General features: G+C 36.9%; 1 protein-coding gene across 1 annotated transcript; it reads left to right on the top strand.

The window, feature by feature from the left end:
• The first annotated feature begins 803 nt into the window (after positions 1-803).
• On the top strand, positions 804-15,942 carry LOC104229796 (nudix hydrolase 16, mitochondrial-like). The gene is made up of 4 exons (XM_070164939.1): positions 804-1,235; positions 4,556-4,670; positions 6,379-6,462; positions 15,333-15,942. The coding sequence occupies exons 1-4, from the start codon at positions 1,165-1,167 to the stop codon at positions 15,597-15,599; spliced, it is 537 nt and encodes a 178-aa protein (XP_070021040.1). The 5' UTR covers positions 804-1,164; the 3' UTR covers positions 15,600-15,942.
• The last annotated feature ends 6,247 nt before the right edge of the window (positions 15,943-22,189 follow it).

Here is a 22,189-nt window from a genome sequence, read left to right as displayed (position 1 = left end):
TATTTCTCGTCAAAAGTACTTCGGATAAAATACTATTAAAAAAAGTAGTACTTCTCAAAATAAATTAATTTTTGAAGCTTGGCCAAAATGAAATGATGACATATATTTATGTTACTTAATTAAGGCCAAATACACATACAACCCATCTAACTTGGCACTATTTTTCATTTTGGTACTTTATCTCTTACTTTGTTCCATTTTGGCCCTCCAACTCTATTTCTTATATTCTACTTTAACACAAAAGCTGAAACTAGTGTAAAAAATATAGCGCGCGTGTATACACACATCTGAGGTGTAATAAATATTCAATTAAATATTACCACCTGGTTTTTTCATCCATGTCAAACAGGTCAATACTAAAATACCTGACCCGACCGTATTTTTTCATCCACTGTTGCCCCATCTTCATTCTCTAAGTTACAAAGTTTTCATATGCCGATTTCATACCTGACCCGTTTAGATGAAATAAACCCGCAAAAAATACGATCGGGTTCAGGTATTTTAGTATTGACCCATTTGACATGGATGAAAAAACTAAGTGACAACATTTAATTGGATATTTATTATACCTTAAATTTGTATATATACGCGCGCTATATTTTTTGCACTTGTTTTAGCTTTTGTGTTAAAGTGAAATATAAGAAATAGAGTTAGAGGGTCAAAATGGAACATGTAAATTAAATTTGAAGGGCCAAAATAGAACAAGATAGAAATAAAGTGCCAAAATAAAAAATGGTGCAAAGTTGGATAGGTTACATATGTATTTGGCCTTTAATTAATTAAAGTAAGTTCAACAAACCATTAGAAGATTGTAACCGACCTGGAACGAAATTGACCGACTCTGAGCGTACCAACATAACCCCCCTGTTGCTCCGTTTCATGGGCTGCTCTTAGCACCCTCTTTGCTTCTTCTCTCTCTCTCTTTACCTCCATTACCTTTGTTTTTTTTTCTTCCTTTCAAAACTTTCGCAAACAAAGGAAATGGAGCAATATTATGGCTGTTTATGAAGGAGAAACGGGTTGAGTACAACGCAGAGGGAATTTTACAAGAAAAGGAAAGTTCAAGAATGTTAAAGGCTTTTTGTTACATTGGATTTAGCGGAGGATTGTGATAAGACTAGCAGATTTATTCTAGTAATTTTTTTGTTTTCTTTGGGAACATAAATGTCTGAATTGGTGGCTCGGACTGGTCGGCATCAGCAGCGATATGAGGCTGGTTATCGCCTAATCGCCGGGTATTTTCTCGTTTATTTTGGTTTTTGCTAAATTAGGTTTTATTTGGTTTAGGGCAAGTTTGCTGAATGTTGAAGTTTGGTTTCTAAATTTCCTCTTTTAGTTATGTAGTTGTTTTTGCTTGCTTTGATTTGTTTTGGTGTTTGCTGAATTGGGTTTTGTTTGTTTTTGGTAAATTTTGTTGAATGTGGGAGTTTGGGTTCAAGTTTCCTCTTTTCTTCTGATTCGGTGCTTTTGATTTCCTCATAATGAGTGAAATCTGGTTGAATGTGGAGCTCTGTGACCTAGCTGTCTTCCTTGTTTGGCCATATTATGAGGATTGATTGAGAGAAATGTGCAAAAGAATGTTGCTATTCTTTCTTTCTTTTTTCTCCTTTGTGTAATTGGTTGTGAATTTATAAAGATGATGTTTGGGTTTGGATTTGTGTGATAGAGGTGAAGTCGTTGTAACAGTGGAAGTTCTTTCTTATGCTTGTTTCCAAGAACTATAAAGACCTTGTGCAAATGTGATGGGCATTGTTCATTCTAGGTTGCTTCTTGAAGAGTAATATTCTTTGATCAAGTAAATTTTATTACAGAGACAGCTCTAAGGTGGTGCTGTGATGTGACATCGAAAGCAAAAGTCAATTCTTCTTAATCCTGTAAGGAACTCATGAAATCTATCAAGGTTTTAGCCTCATTAACATACTTCATCCTACACAAAAGTATACAATTGACTTTGATCTCCCAAATGGTGTTAACTTTTCGTTCAAAAACCTCTAGTTCCTTTCCCATATTGTCTACCATATGCGGGGAGGAATGGTTTTCCGGACTCTCTTTTGGGCTATGCCAACATATGATTAGATCCCTTAGTAGTCCATTTCAGACTAGAAAAGTTAAACAAAATCGTATATGGTGTTTTGAAGGCTATGAGGAACTATGGAAAAGAAGCAAATATTGAGAAGATGAAAAGAAGAAGAAAGACTAATGGGAAGTTGGAAATTTGGAATAGGATTAGCGGAGCCAACTTGAACTTGGTCTCAGTTTAATTTATGTTTTTATTTTGCCAAAAGTCCATCAAAACATCATTTAGGTGGGAATATGATAAGACCTGGGTCAGTCTGTCACTGGAGAACCTTCAGAGAGATCAAATAATCTTTTAATCTCATAGTGTCTTCTCAAGAGTCTCCTTTTTACTAAGTCAACTAGAAGAGAGCTACTCCTTATCCTTCCCATTAACGTTACTCTAGATTCTGAGGTCTCCAAACTTGTCCCTTTTAACATCTCTCCTGAAATCACTCGTCAAAAAAAGAAGAAAAAAAAAAGAAAAAGAAAGAAAGAGTGGCTTCTGAGATTAGTCACAACCCGCTTCATGTTTATAGATTCGGTACAAGACATGTTAACTGATCATTTCTTTTGGTTTCATCACCATGTCAAAGCGCACTTGCTAACACTAGATAACTCCCACCTGTCCAATCACCATCAGCTCGGTGTTGTGATTCCACAGAGAACATCAGCAGTGGCGGTTACAGCTGATGAATGTGGCAGAAAAAGGACTAATTGATTGGTCTAGTTGAGAGATTGCCTCCTCGCTCATTTCTTTGTCGATGTATGCACCTTGAATAGCTATGTAAAGTGTTGTATTTTAACCATTCACTGTATAAAAACAAGAGAGCACTAGGTGTGACAACAAAAGATTGGTCTGTCATTGATAAGAGATATTAATTTGAATTTGTCAAAAGGTAATTTTGATTTAATCCTACAGAAAGTAACCTGTGACAGAAGGGAGGGGTATGATAAGATTAACTGGGTCATTAATACTTATATGTGATATTGACATATTGGCATTTCCTGCTTTTCATAGACTCGACGATTGACCTTCTTGACTGCTCTATTTCTATTTTTTCTATTCGTAATGCTGAATGGAGCAGAATCAGGCATAACTATAGAATTTTGCATTTTAACTGCAGCTGAGCCTTTTAAGTTGTCTAGGTAAACTACGTGTAGGCCTAAAGGATCATAATCTGAGAGTAGTTATGGAGCTCTTCATGCCATGTTGGTAACAATAGGCTTTTTGGCGTTCTTCCTTAAAAGGGATAGTTGGTCTTCTGGGCAAAAGGGTGGGAAAAGGGGTGCTGTCAGACTCTTTGGAAGGCACCAGTGCCATAAGAACCTGCTCTACTAAAATAATTGTAGCAGATGGGCGTTATGGAGAAAAGTTCTCCAACAAGTATGTGCTAAGTTGGTTGAATCGAATTCTGACTTTGACCTTTAAGGCGAAACTTGACACAAGGAAAAAAAAGAGTAGCTTGGTGCACTAAGCTCCCATTATGCGCGAGGTCCTTCGAATGGCCGGACTACGTTGGGTCTTATGATGCAGCCTTATGCTACATTTCTGCAAGAGGCTCTTTCTACGGCTACCCGTGACCTCGTGGTCACACGGCCACAACTTTTAGCTTTGCGCCAAGACTCCCTTTCTACCCAACACAAGAAATACTAGCTAAAACCCATGAAATTTGGATTTAATAAGTTTAAAGCTGACTTGTAGTTGTTTCACTAGATAGTGAACCCTGTTGATGCTCTAAAAGGTATCATGGTTAAGTTCCATATGTGCCAAAAAGTTTTGTAGGAGTAGAAAGGGTTTACAGCTTCAAATTGAACCAGTTTACAACTTCAATTTGCTCTATGGTTCAAGGCCATTAATTCTCGTTACATCAATGGAGGGAGTGGTTCAGATGGTACTCTTTATCCTGTAGATACAGAAATCAAGCATGAACCTTCATGGTATAGGATAGGTAAGGTTGAGAGTGGAGCTGTTATAGTTCTCATATTGCTTCTCAAAGGAATATAGCTGCAAGAATGGAAATTGAATACAGCAGGAGAAAATAATCTAATAGAGGAATGGTTGAACTGTGGCAATGTTGAAAAGTCAAAAAATTGAAGAGGGTAAGAATCAGGTGGAAGGCAAAGAGCGATCACAATAATTAAGGAACCTTGTAGGCTTCTTTGGGTCCAATGGTTAAGTCAAATTTGTTGGTTTTAGTTTCTGGCGTTCTCTTTCTCACATGTAAATTTTTTGGAAAGACTCTTTTTTCACATGTAAGAATACATCATTTGAATCATTTATTTTTTGTTGGTACATCTTCTATAGATATACATCATTATATATCTTTCTTTTGGTATTGGTACTACTTCTATAGATTCTGGTTATCAAATAATCTTTTCATCTAAAGCATTAGGAAGTTATGAGCAACTACTTCTTTACTAACATCCTGGGTTTGCATTTAAAAGTATCTTCTCATAATCTCCTTAATCCGAATTTTGACTAATAGAATTCTTGCAGGTGTATTCCATTTAGGTTCAGAAATATGGAAGAAAATGGTGGTGAGACGGCTGGGAAGGTAGTTGAAGTACTGATGATAAACTCGACAAGTGGGCCTGGTCTTCTGTTCCCAAAGGTAGGAATTGTTAGAGCATTTGGGTTTTCAGCATTATCCTATCGAAATTGTAATGATTTTTTTTTTTGAGAAGGTAACAAGTTTTATAAATTAAGTAGAAAAACCTTTAGCGTAAAGATTATGCTAATGGTTAAAGATAGTTACAAGACCCTCGAAAAAGAGCAAAAACGCAAACCCAGACTTGTGGTAGTTACAAAGACCCAATAATATCCACTATAGATTCTACATCCTTTACCAGAGCTTCTTTACACCAAAAGTGAAACAAAGTTATACAATTCGTCTTGATCTTCTGTTCAGTGTTAGCTCTATCTTCAAAGCACCTTGAATTTCTCTCCAACCAAATTGTCCACCAAATACATGTTGGGATCAACCTCCACCAATGCTTCTACCTCAGTAGAATACTTGGGTCATTCCTGCAAGCTAACATTTCTGCAGTTGTCTTAGGTATTGCCCATTTCACACCTTTCATACTCATGAAAAGATACCACAGCCTACTAGTTACTTTGCAATGTAAAAAGAGGTGGCTGTTTGTTTCAATCTCTTTTCCACTCAAGAAACATTTGGAACACATAAGCATTCCTCTCCTCATTAAACAGTCATGAGTTAGAACAGCCTCTTTGACTACAAGCCAACAAAAGCAAGCCACTTTAAAAGGGATTTTCACCTTCCAGATGTGCTTCCAGTGCCATGTCCCATTGTTCATGTGACCAGAGCTATTCAAGATTCCATATGCTGACTTTACAGTATATACTCCTCCGTTGTTTCTTTCCCATATGAGTCTGTCTTCTTCTGTGATGCCCTTAAAGCTATCCAACAATTTGTAGAATTCAATCACTCTGGTAACCTCCCAGTCATCGAGGAACTTTCTGAACGTAACATTCCACAAGCCACTTTAAAAGGGATTTTCACCTTCCAGATGTGCTTCCAGTGCCATGTCCCATTGTTCATGCGACTAGAGCTATTCAAGATTCCATATGCTGACTTTACATATGCTGACTTTACAGTATATACTCCTCCGCTGTTTCTTTCCCATATAAGTATGTCCTCTTCTTTTGTGATGCCCTTAAGCCATCTAACAATTTGTAGAATTCAATCACTCTGGTAACCTCCCAGTCATTGAGGAACCTTCTGAACGTAACATTCCACCCCTGCATGATTATAATGCCTTTTCTTTTTCTGGCCAGAATTAACTGATGTTATTTGGTTTAATTTCCCGATGGATCTAGTTATTTTATCCTTATCATGGTGTGAATCTTATTAAATTTAAAACACCAAAGTTGCAATTTTATTTTTGTTGAAGTTTGGTGACAGTTCTCTACTTAGGTATGTTCTGGTAAAATGCCGTACTGATATTTAACGTCCTTCATCTTCTACCATTTAATCTGGTTAGATTGTGCTGCATATGAAATTTGATAACGCACTGGTTATGCATTTGTCAAAGATTAACACTTGTGCTCATACTTCTGTTTTTAATATTTTTTTTGAAGCATGAGTGCAACATAACTTGTTGGTTGCCATACTTTTTGTTCTTTTCTTTTAATACAAGTGTTCTTCCTGGTGTCTACTTTTGGGCTGTCTGAAGTCATGTGATATTGCTGAATAAATTTGAGAGACTCTTTTGGTTCGTTTGATTTTGTTGTAAAGATTACAAGGATGAGTACCTTACTGGTGCTGCTATTGACATCTCTGGCACATCTTGTATAAATAGGGCGGTTGGGAAAATGATGAATCTGTCGAGGATGCAGCTATTCGTGAAGCTATAGAGGAAGCTGGAGTTCGAGGGGATCTAGTGGTAAGGTCTTTTGATGTATCCACTTTTGTTTTTCTTTGATATTTGGTGCGCAAGTTGGACCTGATTTCTTAGTGCTAATTTCATTTTCTACCATTCGGACATGGAACATATGTTGAAGATAGTGACTGCTTATACTGCACTAGTAGTGGTCCTTTTTTTGGAATTAAGTGCTTTTAAATTCATTTATCAAAATGGTCTTCCTGTCTTCTTTTAGGTAAAATGCATATTTTTTATATATGATGGGGGAAGAAGAAAGGAGAGAATCCTATACAAAATATGATTCTCTATGACATCCATTCATCTGTAGTAGTTGGGTTTAAAGTGTCCCAAATGTGTACTAAGAATGTTCTACTAATATCTATAGAAGAGTTTTCGGTTCCTTCCATTGATCTTCCATTCCTTTCCATCCATAGTGTCCACATGTGCACCAAATGGCTTAGGCCGCAGCTTTGTTGATTCAATTCCAAAGACATTCCGTACTGTGCACCATACCTTGTATGCAATCGGATGACGAAGAAGTGCACGGTGAGTCATTGACATTCCCGCATCAGGCACTAATATATTTTTAACGTCTAATTAGATCGGGAATCATTCAAATTAAGAACAAAAGCTCGTTGCTTTTTCTTTCCCTATAATTTAATTGAAGCCGCAGCCCTATCCATTTATTCATTCGACCCAACTTTATTTTGTTCCGTTCCAAGAATTCTAACACGGTTTTATACCCATCTAGGAACAATGAAATATTCTCAGAACTTTCCGTTGATACGACATGCTATTTTTACCATTCATTCCCTTTCAGGATCAGTCGTGGTCTTCCAAACTTTACCGAGAGTATGGACGAATCCCTCACTTCATCCATATGTGTAAAAGAGACTAGCCGCACTTAAAAGCCGAGTACTCTACCGTTGAGTTAGCAACCCGAAGAAAATATCGAAGAAAAATAAATAAAGAGATTAGACAAGACAACCAAAAACCATTGAAGGAATAAATCTAAAAAAATACATTCACATTTTCGAATTAATTTAAAACATAAAATAAAACTAAATAGATCCACTTCATTTATCACAATGAATTATATTTGTTCGATACACTGTTGTCAATATAAATATTGAATAGTGAAAAAAAAAAAAGAAATTTCAATTGACAACAATAAAAAATATTAAAAAAAAGGACTTGTGTTAGATTGGCACTACAAATCTAATCCAAATAAAATAGATACAAAAAAGTATAGATGAGAGAATAAATTAAGTGGAAAACAAAACTACAATTTATTTAGATTTATTTAATCCATAATGGATTCAATCAAGTTAAGTGAGATAAGCAAACTTGATTTCTTTTTTAGTTTTAGTAGAGTTCCAATGAAAAACGGAAAACCACCCAATTGAAGGAAATGCCCGAATTTTCTATTTCGAGGATCAATAAAATAAGAGGTTTTGTCGTTATAGAACACGGAATTCAATGGAAGCAATGATAAAAAAATACAAATAGAAAAGGAAAGGGAGGAAATACAAAAAAATAGAAGAGAAAAGTCATACAAAGTTATATACAAATGACTACCCCCCTTTTTGTATTTCCTTAATTTATTTCCTTAATTGAATTTCGGTTGATTAGGATTGATTAGGACGGAGTTCCTTAAAAACCAATGTAACAATACCGAACTTCCTCACTATATTGATAAGAACTGGAATATTGATTACAACCTTGAGATATCAATTGCAATACTCAAACTAATGAATTACAATGAAAACTATTGAAATAACAAGTAACTAAGGATAGAGACAAGAATGGGGATGAGAAGCAGAACTCAGACAAAGGGGATGACGGAATCCCGATACTTCATAACATTTTGTATAATTCTCAAAACTGTCGATGAACCCCTTTTATCCATTTGTCACGTGCTTCCCTACTCAACCTGGATCCCAAGCAAATCTCTTGTTGGGCTGTCTAATTCCTTGGCCTTTTCGCAGTTTAGCCCTCGGCCCAACAACTTGGCTAGCCTCGGTCCAAATAATTGGCCCACAAGCATTATTGGAGTTATCCATGTTCACAACAATACTCCTTTCCTCAATAAGAACCTTGTCCTCAAGGTTCGGGTCAAGAATTCTCGGGATCAAAGGCTTTGGTAAACTAGCTGTAGTTATATTGACTTCAATAGACGTGAAGTTCACTGGATGGCAGGCACCTGCAAATTCCTCTAGCGCAGAATTAAGAGCACTATACCAAGCTCTACTCATGCCTGGTACAACAATAGTGACTGCATAGTACACTTCATTTTGACCAAGGTCATGATGAGATAAATCTTGTGTTCCCTTTGAATACTTCATAGGCCACACAAACATTGGAATGAATAGCAAAATAAATATTGTTCTACAGATGAATACTACTAGAATCATCTCTGCTTGCACTTGCTGTATTAGAGTACCAGTTAACTCTTGAGGTATGAATAAATGTGTATCTACTCCAATAACACGAGGATCTCCACCATCAACTGCTTGTGAGACAAAACCAAGGAGTATGTAGCAGTATTTTAATAACACAAGCTTGGTACTGATCTGGGGTCCTAGTGCCAAAGTTATCCGGTCTCCTAAAGTACGTTCTTGTAGCATAGGCGTAGTGGCTGCGGTGATCTTTGAAGCTTTATGTGTAACGTTGGCTCTCCCGTGCTGGCCAACATATGGGTCTTCAAGGTCAAAAGGCAAGAGACAATCAAGTGACTTTTCCAATTTTGACCCATTCTGGTGGATCCAAGCAATTATAGTATGCGGGGCAAACTTTCTATTGCAGGAGCAACCACAAATCAGTTCCAAAAATCTAGCAGTGGACGCAGTTACAACAACTCTAAGCATAAGAGTGGAGCTACCAAAGATCTGTTCATTTGGAGCACTAACATAAGCAAAACACAAGCGTCTGATAGCTCCTCTTCTAATTGAGGGCTTCCCATCAGCAGGACTAAGTGCAAGCGCAAGCTTACTAGATCGGACAGACTCAAAAGCTCCAAGAAGCATCTCATGGGAAGCACAATAGACGGTAGTTGGTGTTACAGAAGACCCAAGCACAGTATCCCTCTTGTCATCGAGTATCCTTCTCCCGTTGTCCAACCAACTAACTCTGACATACACATACTTATCAATCATAATAATCATGAAGAAATCTAGAGAGAACCACGACATATATATAAAAACTCCTTCATGTTTTCTCAACTGATGGTTAACCGGCATAACAAACTTGTTAACCATATGAATAGACAGTCCATGATAATCAATACATTTTAGAAGTCTCAAGAGATCGTCTTCCAAATACTCAGAAAGCTTAAACACATATTGCCTACTCGGATATGAGCGTAGAGTGGTCCTCTAACCTTCTCTGAGGTGACTGCACCCTGATTAAAGCAGCAGAGCCAGGATCAAATGGGAAGTCTAATCCAAGTTCATCAGGTGAAAATTGATGCAACCAAAACTGCTCCAAGCATTGGGCAAGCGCAAGTTGATGTCGAGGGCTAAGTATTCTAGGATGCCCTGTAAGCAATTGATTCCAACAACTGTCGAAAACTTTGTGAATATCAAACAGGACAAAGTCACGGGGAAAATAGATTGTAGAAGTAAACCATAATGAAGGCTTCTCTGACCTAAGATTCTTATGCATAACAACCATGAAATGGCAATTGGGATTACAATTGGAAGCTGTCCAAAATTATCAACAGCATCATTCTCTAACGAATATCCTCGAGCATTGGTTCTATCAAATAGCTCCCTTCCAGACCCAAGTGCCATCACAAAGTTCAGAGAATACATGTCCTCGAAAGATGGGCAACTTCTCATTTAGCTGTATAGTCGGAGCTTCAAGTACCTAAGTCTGTTATACATTTTCTTAGCATAGAAATATGAAATATTGGATGAATAAAACACAGCTCGTGAGAAAGTGCCAAACGATATTCCATAGCTCCCACTCCATCAAGTATCTTGTACGGTCTTATAGATATAGGAATTAGATGTTCCACTCTGATGTTCAAGGCTACCACGATCTACTCTTAAACCAATTTCATCATGTGAATAGCTGACAGTAGAAATTTCTACAACCGCAACCAGCTGCAGTTCGAGCAACTCCAACTTTGTCCTTGCTTTTGAGCGTGAATATTTAGAAGGGAGGTATGTGATTCCAACCACATCACTAGCGAAGACATCAAATGAAATTCTCAATCCCTTCTCATTGCCACCCTTCCAAGGATAACCATATAGAATTATAATTTCTTGGACCATCTTTCTGTTTAGTATTTCATTATGTAGTTTGACAATAAACCAAATCTCCCAATAGGTCGTCCATCGAGTGAATCGCTGTCCAATATGAACGGATAATAAGCGTACTAAATTCAAGTCTATAACCAATATTTTATCGGGTAAAGTAGTAGGCTGATGCGGTACTATGCAACCAAAAATTACAAGCCGAAAATGACATAGTGATGGCTGCTTAATTATTAACGCGAACTCTTCATCCCATGCTGGTTCTTCATACCCAACAAATAAAATTTCAGCAGAAACATACCTCTCAATATCTGAAACCGCATTAGCCAGCATAAAATTCTTATCAAAAAAATTCCACAGACATGGACTACTGTGAATGTGAAGCGGTATGATATTTTCAAATAGATGTGAGACTGCAGCAGTGCTCGCAATCTCTTTCGGCACTATATCCTCTCCGCTAGTCAAAGGTACCAGAAAATTAATTGTGTTCGTTTCAGCTTCATTATTGCAAGCAATTGCCGCATCAGTTGGAGAGACATAGTTCGTAGCAACGGTTCGTGGACATCACAGGAACCTTGTCTTCCTCGGAATCGCCATCTTCAAAATCAGATTCATCAGCGAGTACCGTGGAGCAACAATTATGAGACATTTCGTCGAACACCTGGCCTTCTTCTGAGAATTCCTCCTTCTTAGTCATCAATTCATTACCAGCTTGTAGCTCTATAAGAATTTCAACCTCAATATGACTTCCATCAGCGTCGCCGTACATGGAATCGACATCGATATGCTTTTCTGGTAACGCACTAGGTTCAATAACCGCTTCATCATCTTGTAAGGTGCTAGTTGCCCTATACGCCATTTGCTCGAGCACCTCGTATGCCAAATTAAGGTTGTTGCTGTCGAAGTGTTTATTCCAATAATGAGGCGAGGGTGAGGTGCTAATGTTGCACCAAGATGGAATAGCCGCATCTCGTGCTAGAAAATTTTCTACTAGCTTTCGCTGATGGTGAATGGCAATGCTCCCTTGAGTCATTGGTTTTCCATCACACAATGAAAATTACATTCTAGCAATTTATCACATGAAAACTCATTAGACACTTAAATAAAAGAAGAAGAAACATTTAACCCATTCACAAGCCTCTTCTCATAAATTTCATGCATCTTTCCACTTAGTTGGAATACATAATCCTCTATGTCATACTCAATTCAAAAGGAAGCAAATTACTCTTGCTTTTGAACTTAGATATTACAATTAATGGCTTGATACAACAACAACCAAGTATAATCCCAAAAGTGGGGTCTGGTGAGGGTAGTGTGTACACAGACCTTACCCCTATCCTGTGGAGGTACATGTTCTTTTTTCTGTAGAACTATATTCCTACCTGGCAGTAGTATTAGTTCTTCATTAGCTAATTGTTGTTGTTAGGATTTAATTTCAAGAATAGACTTCTAGAGTTCTTGAATTCAAGGACAAGACTAATCCTACTGCCAGTATTGCTACTGCTTCTTTTACCCTCGGCTCAAGGACAAAATGAAAAGGAGCAGTAGCAATAAGCAGTAACAACAATGATATATAAACAACATCGATATAGTAAAATAACTGAAGCGAAAGAAATAACAGGTAGGAATATAGTTCTACAGAAAAAAAGAAAAAGAAAAAAGACTACAAGACTAATACTACTGCCAGTAGGATGACAAAGGAATACACCTAGTTGCCTCCTAACCTTCTACCTTAATCCTCGACTTCCACACCCTCCTATCTAGGGTTGTGTCCTCAGTAAGCTGAAGTTTCGTCATGCCTAATTACCTTACCCGAATACTTCTTAGGCCTACCTCTACCTCTCCTCATGCCCACCACAGCCATGTTACAAAAGTGTATAAGTTCAAAGACGCTCAACACAATCCTCAAGCGCAAACAACAGAAGCAATAATTGAGGAGGAGCAATTATTTTAGAGCAACTGAACCAAAGGAGAAGTGTTGATGATTTGCTTCAGTTACTGTTACATTTTTTGAGCCTAATAAGTTACTTAGTTTTAGGATAAATCTACTTTTTTGAATTTAAATTTCTGTTAGATTTTTTATGTTTGTTGAGATATTTTAGATTTTTTCGAATTATTCTTGCGCAGATTTTTCTGCAGGTTATCTTCTCAAGTTGGCTATTTAAAGCCCTCTATGCTTTATAATAAAATAGAGACATTCAGTGTTATCAAAGGCGAAAAGCGCAAAAAAACTCTAGAGTCTGTTGGGGCTTTAAGCGGAAAGCGCAAATAAAGCGTGGGCTTTAATAAAGAAACGCGCAAATGGAGAAAAACTATAAATATGTATGTGTAGTCAAAGATTAATATTTATAAGCATGAATACCAAATATATGGACAAAGAAATTGAAGAAAATTTACGATAAAGCGAAATATCAATTGTTTAGTGTCGTCTCTTCAGGATGACACTCATTGGCAAGGAAAAGTATGCCTTAGAGCCTTGATGACAACACTGAAGCGCTTGCTAAGCGAGCGAAGCGCTCAACATGTTTTGAGCCTCGCTTCAGGGCCTTTGATAACACTGGAGACATTTTCAATCAATATTTTTAATATTCCTGCTGCCCCATCCTTTTAAAAAACCCAACAAAGGTCTACGTAAAATGCTAGATAAGGCAAGGAGACTACAATGGATTGAGGGATTCAGGATAAACAACAGCTCAGGGAACTCAATCACAGTGTCTCATCTCCTATATGCAGATGATACACTCATCTTTTGTGGGGCAAACAAGCTGGAGCTGCAGTACCTTAATCTAACCCTCCTTATTTTTTAATCTGTTTCAGATCTGCACATAAACATGCTGAAAAACATGATATACCCTGTCAGTATGCTATTTGATTGTGGCATTGGCTCATTCCCTACAACCTATCTAGGTTTAATCTTGGGTGCCAAACATAAGTCAGTGGAGGTATGTAATGGAGTGATCGAGAAAGTGGAGAAAAGGTTAGCAACATGGCAAATGTAATACCTCTCAATGGGTGGTAGGGCGACTCTGATTAATAGTGTCCTGGACAGCATCCCAATTTACATTATGTCCCTTTTTCCTATGCCAAGTAAAGCTCAAAATGAAGTTATTGATCTTTGGTCCTGGAAGCTAATCTACAAAGGTTAGTTGTTTTGCATGGACAACTCTATAAGGTGCTATTCTGACCCAAGAGAACCTTTGTAAAAGGAGTTTTCAACTTGTGAATAGATGTCACGTGTCAATCCAGTTCAGAATCAATCAACCACTTATTTTTGCATTGCACAGTAGCTAGTGGCTATTGATTTCTGGCATATGTTCTTGTCAATTTTTGGTATCAGCTGGACACTACCTTGGAACATTAGGGAAGCAGTTGAAAGTTGGAGCTTTTGGAAAATCAACCGGACCATCAAGAGTATTTGGAAAATGATCCCAACTTGCATTTTTTGGTGTATCTGGACAGAGAGGAATCGTATATGTTTTGATGGCATTTCAACTCCTAACTACTTGTTGAAAGCTAGATGTCAGTGGATTCTTTTAGTTGGAGTAATCTCTTCGCTTTAAATGACGTTGACGTTAGCCTTTTCTAGATTTTATTGGCTCACTGAGCCTGGTCTGACTGCCACTTTTTGCTTTTTGGTTAGCTCCCTGTGCCTAGTATAGAACATGATATATAGGAGCTAACATCTCATTTAGTGTACTCAATGCATCTTCTTGATGCCAGAAATATAACATCTTACTTCAAAAAAAGAAAAAAAAAGAAGAGGAAGTCGTAGATTTAAAGATAAAGCAGATTCAGTATTCAATTAACTAAACCTCAATTCTAAACTAGTTGGGTCGGGGAGGAAAACTGAATATATCTCTTGTAAAATCTCGATGTCCTCAGAATTTGGATCTTTGGTACACGACGAATCTTTTCAATAATGCTATAGCATATTCTACTTTTTAGAATATTTCAGTATAACCAGTACCCTCTTGGTGCTGCAGTTCCTGATAAGATTTTTGCTTATTAATAACAAAATCTGTCAATTAGTAAGGAGCTCATATGGTCTGTAAGTGTTAATATTGATAGTTTTATTTGCTTTCTGTGGATGGTAAGGGTAATAACTGTTATTTCCCTTACTTTATTGTACTCTAATCATGATCATGGGTAATGTTATTGATCTACTTTAACCCATCTAAAACTCGCCTCTATGTGCGGGGTAATAATATGGCGTTCAATAGTCCGTGGACATAGATATGAGTTCTGTGATTTTTGTACTCTTGAAAGTCGAGAGAAAATTCATTCCGATTTTTAATAGAAGAGATTCATTAATATTTAAGTGTTGAAGGGTGTGGCCTAATGGTCAAGGAAGTTGGTAGAGAGCGGGAGACCAATGTTTAAATATTAATAGTCGCAAAAGTTGGTAGCTGATTTCTTCTAATTGTTGGAAAGAATCCTTCAGTGCCCGTCCTGGTGAGAGGTAACAAGAATTGGGAAACTTTCCTTTTGACTGTGTTTCAAAACTTCTATAATACATAAGGAGCCTTGTTTGTTACCCACCAACTTCAGATTCATATGTTTGCATGTTTTTTATTTACTTATTTCATTTTTTCCCCTGTATTCATAAGATTCTATACATTTGTATTTTTGCAGCACTTTCTGGGGTATTACTTCTTTAAAAGCAAAACACTTCAAGACGAGTATAGTCCAGAAGGATTGTGTAGAGCTGCCATGTTTGCGCTTTTGGTAAAGGAAGAGCTTGAATGCTGGCCCGAACAGAGGCTTCGCAGAAGAAGTTGGCTGACAATTCCAGAAGCAATTCAATGTTGCCGGCACCCATGGATGCGACAGGCTCTCGAGGAAGGATTTTCGAAGTGGCATGACAGTGGTATGGCAAGCACAATGAATAATGAGGACTAGTTACTCCATCTTTGGACCAAAGCAGAAGTTTTTTTTCTTCTGTGAACTTCATATAGAGAAGACACCAATCCTTAAAGCTGGATGGTGTGTAATGCCTCAATTTCATTTTAGGACTAGGAACTAAGATAATCCGCAAATAGCTGTTTTAGATGTTGAAACGTATTTTAGTGATTTCTCATTGATGAATAGACTTGAAGGTGAATTGGAGAGAACAAACAAGAAATCCTCTTCATTATTTCCAACTAACTACATTTGGTTCGATAGCCTTGTTGTGGACTAATCAAATTATTCAGTTTAACAAATGCTTTACTTTGTATTATTGTAATTATACATTGCTATTTCTCGTTTGGTGTGGACTACACAAATGGTATGCATGTCATGGGAAAATGTACACGTTCGCTATTACTTTATCCTCGTAATCTCAAAAAATCAAATAGAAAAAAGTTGAGGCCAAATGACATGATGCAAAGGAGCTAATCTGACTTGTTAGCAGAGTGAAGTCTTTATTTATCATACCATCGAGAGGAAGAATATACTTAGCAGCAGCACCATGCTTCTAAGATTTAAAAAAAAACAAAAAATTATAGATTGAATTGTGTGAATTTTCGTTCTTAAGGCCTTAAATCAATCTACGAGAAAATTCTACCATTATTGTACATGATCAAAATATATTATCCCGTTTCATCACATGAATATCATAAAAAATCATCCTCAAACCATCACATAAACATCATCAAGAGCGCCATCCTTATTTAACCACATGCATTAATCAAGATCACCACCCTTATTTTGCCACATGTACAAGCTCGAGAGCGCCACTCTTATTTCACCACATGTGCATAACAATAATCAAATTGCACGGAATAAATATCATGCCAACACCCAATCAATCCGCCCAACATGTCCATTTGTGCCACTATCATCACAATGCAATAGGCCAAATTACCATAAAAATATAAGCTCATATTATTACAACAAGGCGCACAAGGACATGATAACAATAATAAAATACAGATGGGTGTTCAACATATAAAGCATGACTACAGCTAAATCAATTGTAGCAATCAAATTCATGTAGTGACCAAGTGGTTAACCATGTTTCATATAAATCATATCATCAAAATAAGGCATATTAATAGCCTAAGGTCTAATACGGTTATAAACCATACATAGCACCCGTATGCACGTTTGTCATTTTGCGTACACGTCACTTATCACATAGCACAAATAGGCAAACAAGACCAAATCCTAAGAGGGTTTCTTCCACACAAGGTTAGTGTAACGACCCGACCGGTCGTTTTGTGTATTTGAGCCCCATTTTCTATTTTGAAGCTTCTCATATGTGTATTTGTGGTTTTATGCCTTGTGATAGTTAGTTTCGTGGGGAAGTTTTGGAATGATGGATCCCTTAGTTCTTGCTTTAGAAGCTTAAGTTAGAAATGGTGAACGAATTTTGACTTTGGTGAAAATAACCCTGAAATAGTGTTTTGATGGCTTTGATAGGTTCGTATTGTGATTTTGGACTTGGGCGTATTTTCGGAATTGAATTCGGAGGTCTATATGTTGATTTGACTTGTTTTGCTGAAAGTTGGAAATTTGAATGTTTAGAAATTCCTTAGGTTTGACCATAGCTTGACTTTATACCTATTGAGGTCAGATTTTGGGTTTAGGACTTTTAGGTCCATTTTGTTATTTGGAACTTATTTGCAAAATTTGGTGTAATTTCGAGTTCGTTTGATAGGAATCGAACGCTTGGATGTGTTTCTAGCGATTCTTGAGTTTTATTTTGAATTTCATGTGGTTTGATGTCCAATTTATGGTTCCAGATGTTATTTTAGTATTTTAATAGCGCGAACAAGTTCGTATGATATTTGTTAGACTTGTGTGGATGTTTGGTGTGGAGCTTCGAGGGCTCGAGCGAGTTTCGGATTGGTTTGAATTCATTTTTAGGTTGCCGGTGTGTTGGTGCTTCAGTTATCGCAATTGCAATTACTAGCATCACAATTGTAAAGTAGGCAGGCAGGGCTCAGGTATTGCAAATGCGATGCCTTACTCGCCATTGGGAAGAAAGGCTTGGGGCTGGGTTAGTCGCAATTGCGACCAAATAAGGGACAAACGTCACATTTGCAAAGTCAGTATCGTATTTGCGACATTTCCCCAGACTATCATGCCACAACATAAGTCACATCTGCACGACAAAGACCTCGTACCATAATTTAAATTATACTTGCACGGTAAAGACCTCGTGCCACATTATAATAAGATTTCCGTTTCAATTGCCAAATAACATGTTCAAGAGAACTTTTCAAGAATCAAATATATTAATGCATGACAATAACTTTTTCATCTCGTTAATCCGTTATGCTACCAACAACTCAACAAAGTATGAGATATCAACTCCACGTCGGTAAATCAATCTTGGCAACCAAATTATCAAGTAATAATAGAGACATAGTTGGGCATGCTAAATGCAATGCAACAAAATATATAAAAATGCATGACACACATAAGAAAGTCACATGCATACTCAAGGATGTCATCCTCTTACCACCACATAAACATACATAATACAAATCACCTCTAGGCCATCACATTACATCCCTATAATGCCACCCTTATTTTGTCGCATGCGCATCACAATGAAATGGCTCCCCTATGTCACTACATGCGTATAAACCACCCTTATCTCACCACAAACGCATCACAATAAAATGCCTCCCATATGTTACCGCATCCGCATCTCACCACCTTTATACTTCACACAACATCAATCAACCCACACAACATATCCACATATGCCATAATTATCACAACAATTCAAGATAACAATTTATCATTAAGAGGCATATCCTCACAACTCATCAATAAAGCGCACAAGGACATGAACAATATAAATGCGGATAAAGCATGACTATGACTAAATCATTTATAGCAACCAAGTACAAGTAGTCATACAAAGGATCACATATGTATCACAAAGTGCACGTGTCCCAATCAAGGCACATACAAGAGAAAGTCCATAACTTACGTGTATCTATCTCTGAGGCAAATATAGAATAAGTTTTAATATTTGCTCATCGTGTTTAACATAAGGTACTAATAGCCTCAATATTCCTCTAGCATGATTTATTTTACTCAGATAGTCTATTAATTAAATAATACATGGAATCAAATAAAACACACAAACAAATAAGGCATAAAGTAAGCTAGAATCTACCCCGAGCATGAATACCCATGGCACATGTATATACTCTTGTCACCTCATATATACATCACCCCCGCGTGTAGCGAACAATATCAATTAGTAGTAAAAATTTCTTCAGCTAAAACTAGGCAAGACACTTACCTCAAATAAGAAAAATCAGTACTCTAAAAATGCTTTCCCGCGCGAATCGACCTCCAAATGACTTGAATCTAGCCAAAAACAACTCAATAACATCAAATAATGCCAAACCAAAACGATAAAGTTCGAATCTTTAATCAAATACTCAAAGTGAGCTCCACGATCACGAAAGCTAACAACCCACAGAAGCGCAAGCATGAGCTCCTCTGGGTAACGCGGAAGCTAACGAGCCAACTGCCTCCAGCAACACTCCGCAATTGCGAAGTGACGAGTGATAATGCATTAGTTAGCTCCACTAGCTTATGCGAACGCAGGACCTCATCCCGAATGCGATGCATGAATTGCCAGCTGCCCAATAATCTTGTACACGATCGAGTAGCTACATGCATGATCGCGTAACACATCAGATGCACTACAAACCAACACTGGCCAACACCTCTAAAATAGTCTGAAACTCCCCGAATCGCACCTGAGGTCCTCGGGACCCCATCCAAATATGCCAACAAGTCCAAATACTTTACCCAAAGTTATCCAAATGCTCGGAAAATCATAAACAACATCAAAACAAGGAATCTAATATAAAGATCATTCTCTTAACTTTCAATCCTTCAAACTTCGTCGAACGCATCTGAATCCTACCAAATTAGATCAGAATGAAGCCAAACTTTGCACAAAAGTTTGAAATAACAAAATGGACCCATTCTATATCCCAGAATAACAATATGAACCCGAGACCGCAAAGTCAACTCATGTTCAAACTTATGAAATTTCTAAACCTTCAAATTGCCAACTTTCACCAAAAAGAGCCAAATCAACCTAGGAAACCTCCAATATTCGGAAATACGCCTAAGTCCAAAATCACCATACAAACATATTGGAATCAATAAAATACAAATTCGAGACCGTTCACAAAAGTCAAACCTTGGTCATCTCTTCAACTTAAAGCTTCCAAAAATGAAAATTGCTCTTCCAAATTAAATCCCGAACCACTCGAACATCGAAACCAATCATACACACAAGTCATGATACATCATATGTAGCTACTAAAGAACTCAACTACCGAACAAAATGATAAATCCCAAAACGATAGGTCGGGTCGTTACAGATAAAATCCAATAGCCGAAAACTAGTATCACACCTATATCTCGAAGAGGTTTCAAACAAGGTCAATAACACACAAACAATCGAATAGCGACACAATCTAATATCACATAAAAGAACACAGTATGAAAAGAGTAAAAGCATGCGACAAGTAAGGCAAGTACCTAGTAAAGTCATGTATCATGTAAAAGCATATAGCAGGTAAAACATCTACCAATTAAGAGCATGAATACTGTAAAAATATGTAACAAGTAAAATCATGAAATAAATAAAGGCGTTTAATAAATAAAAGTATAAAATAAATAAAGGCATAAATAAACTATTCCTACTCGTATGCTTTAGCCCATAATAACGCATATCCACTCGTCACTTTGCATATATGTAGTCTCCAAAACATAAAACATATAGCAATTAGACCAATCACGCATAATTTATTCAAATAAAAATTAACGACAATACTGGTCTTTTTCCAGAACAAAATAAAAAATTTAACACAACTTTCCCTTTCGAACAAGTCTCCAAACTACCCGAATCTAGTCAAATATTATTTAAATAAGTCAAAATAAATATTAGAAACTACTCTAATATCAAAGAGGTTTGATCTTTTATCATATTTGAAAAAGCCAACAAAAATCCAACCCCATCCCACATGATCAAAATCGAAAATTAAAACCAATTCCTGTTTACCCCTTCTCCCGAGACCAAATTAGCCCTCATAAGTTTTTCCCCAAAACCTCAATTTTTACTCTTTAAAATATAAAAATTAGGGATAAAAATCTATGGGTATTTATGCAAATAAGACAAAATTAGGTAAAAATTACTAACCAATAAAGTTGGGATAAATTTTTTTCGAAAATCTCCTGAATCCATGATCTAGGTCTCAAAAATGGTAAAAAGTGGCTAAATCAATTTATTGGCGAATGTAGCCCTCCGTGAAGACCAGTGGTTAGTGACAATTGCATTCGTGAATTCCATCTCGCATTTTCATAAGGTATCTTCCCCCTGAGCCTTCACATTCGCGGCACAACTTATGCATTCGTGAAGGGCAAATCCCCTCTGCCTCTAAGCTTCTTGGAAGCATATATGTTCGCATCAGGGCTCCCTACAAAGGTCAACTCTCTCCAAACCTTCGTGTTCGTGGTAGCCCTTCCCCATTCACGAAAGGTAAACAACCCTATTCCAAATCATCCTACAAGTACGCGAGACAAGCTCTCATGTTTGCAATGCACTATGCACCAGCAACATATCAGCTGATGTAAATAGTGCAAGAATGGCCGGAAACTACCCCAAAACTCAGTCGAGCCCCTCAAGGCCCACTTTAAACATCCACATAAGTATAATAACCTCAAAAAAACTCGCTCGAAAGCTAAAAATATCAAAAACTAAGAACTGCACATCAAAACTCAAAGATTTCAAAGTTCATAACTTTAAATTTTCAACTTTCTCACTATGCACTGAAATGGCCTCACGCCACCCCGGGACCCCAACTAAATATGCATAAAAGTAAAAAAATCATTATATGAACCTACCAAAATTGTCAAAGTGCTGATACGAGATCGTTTACCAATAATGTTGACTGTAGTCAACTCCAACCATATTAAAGTTAAAAAAGACAAGTTTTTCTTTGAAAATTTACATTTAAACTTTCTGGAAATCTAGACGGACCACGTATGCAAGTCATAAACCATCAAAAAATTATATGTAAGGTCTCAAATCATGTAATGCAAAGCTAGAACTCAAAATAACATATAGGGTCGTTATATCAAATTTTGATGTTGCTACCGAGGATTGATAATCAATAGTGTTCAAAAATAATTATTGGTACTAATTCAGGAATTATTTTTTGATTTTTTTCTTATTAGTTAATTTGTATTCAATTTTTTTTTGTAGTGCCTAATAAGTGCTAGGGAGAAAAGTTTGAAGAAAATATTTCTGATATTGAACTCAAAGTATTAGGAAGGTGGAGCGCTATAAACCTAAGAAATAGTTGCAGAGTCAGCAGCTGAATGTTATCAAAAGTATACTATTTGTTTTAAGCGTAGTGAAAAGTATCAATGGTTTAACCGTCAAGCAGGCAAGTCTTCCTCTTGTTTATGCCATAAAAAATCTTACTTTGTTTATGATCTTTACAGGCATGACGATTCGT

This window comes from Nicotiana sylvestris, chromosome 12 (genome assembly GCF_000393655.2).
Source record: "Nicotiana sylvestris chromosome 12, ASM39365v2, whole genome shotgun sequence".
NCBI classification, from domain to species: domain Eukaryota; kingdom Viridiplantae; phylum Streptophyta; class Magnoliopsida; order Solanales; family Solanaceae; genus Nicotiana; species Nicotiana sylvestris.
Note: the sequence above shows the minus strand (reverse complement) of the source record. Positions and strands in the feature narration are given on the sequence as shown.

Bases quoted from the DNA above. Each gene is read 5' to 3' on its own strand.
- LOC104229796 (XM_070164939.1), top strand. From the start codon at position 1,165: ATGTCTGAATTGGTGGCTCGGACTGGTCGGCATCAGCAGCGATATGAG. The intron at 4,671-6,378 runs GTAGGAATTGTT...TTGTATAAATAG, and splicing joins CTGGTCTTCTGTTCCCAAAG to GGCGGTTGGGAAAATGATGA. The intron at 6,463-15,332 runs GTAAGGTCTTTT...GTATTTTTGCAG, and splicing joins GAGTTCGAGGGGATCTAGTG to CACTTTCTGGGGTATTACTT.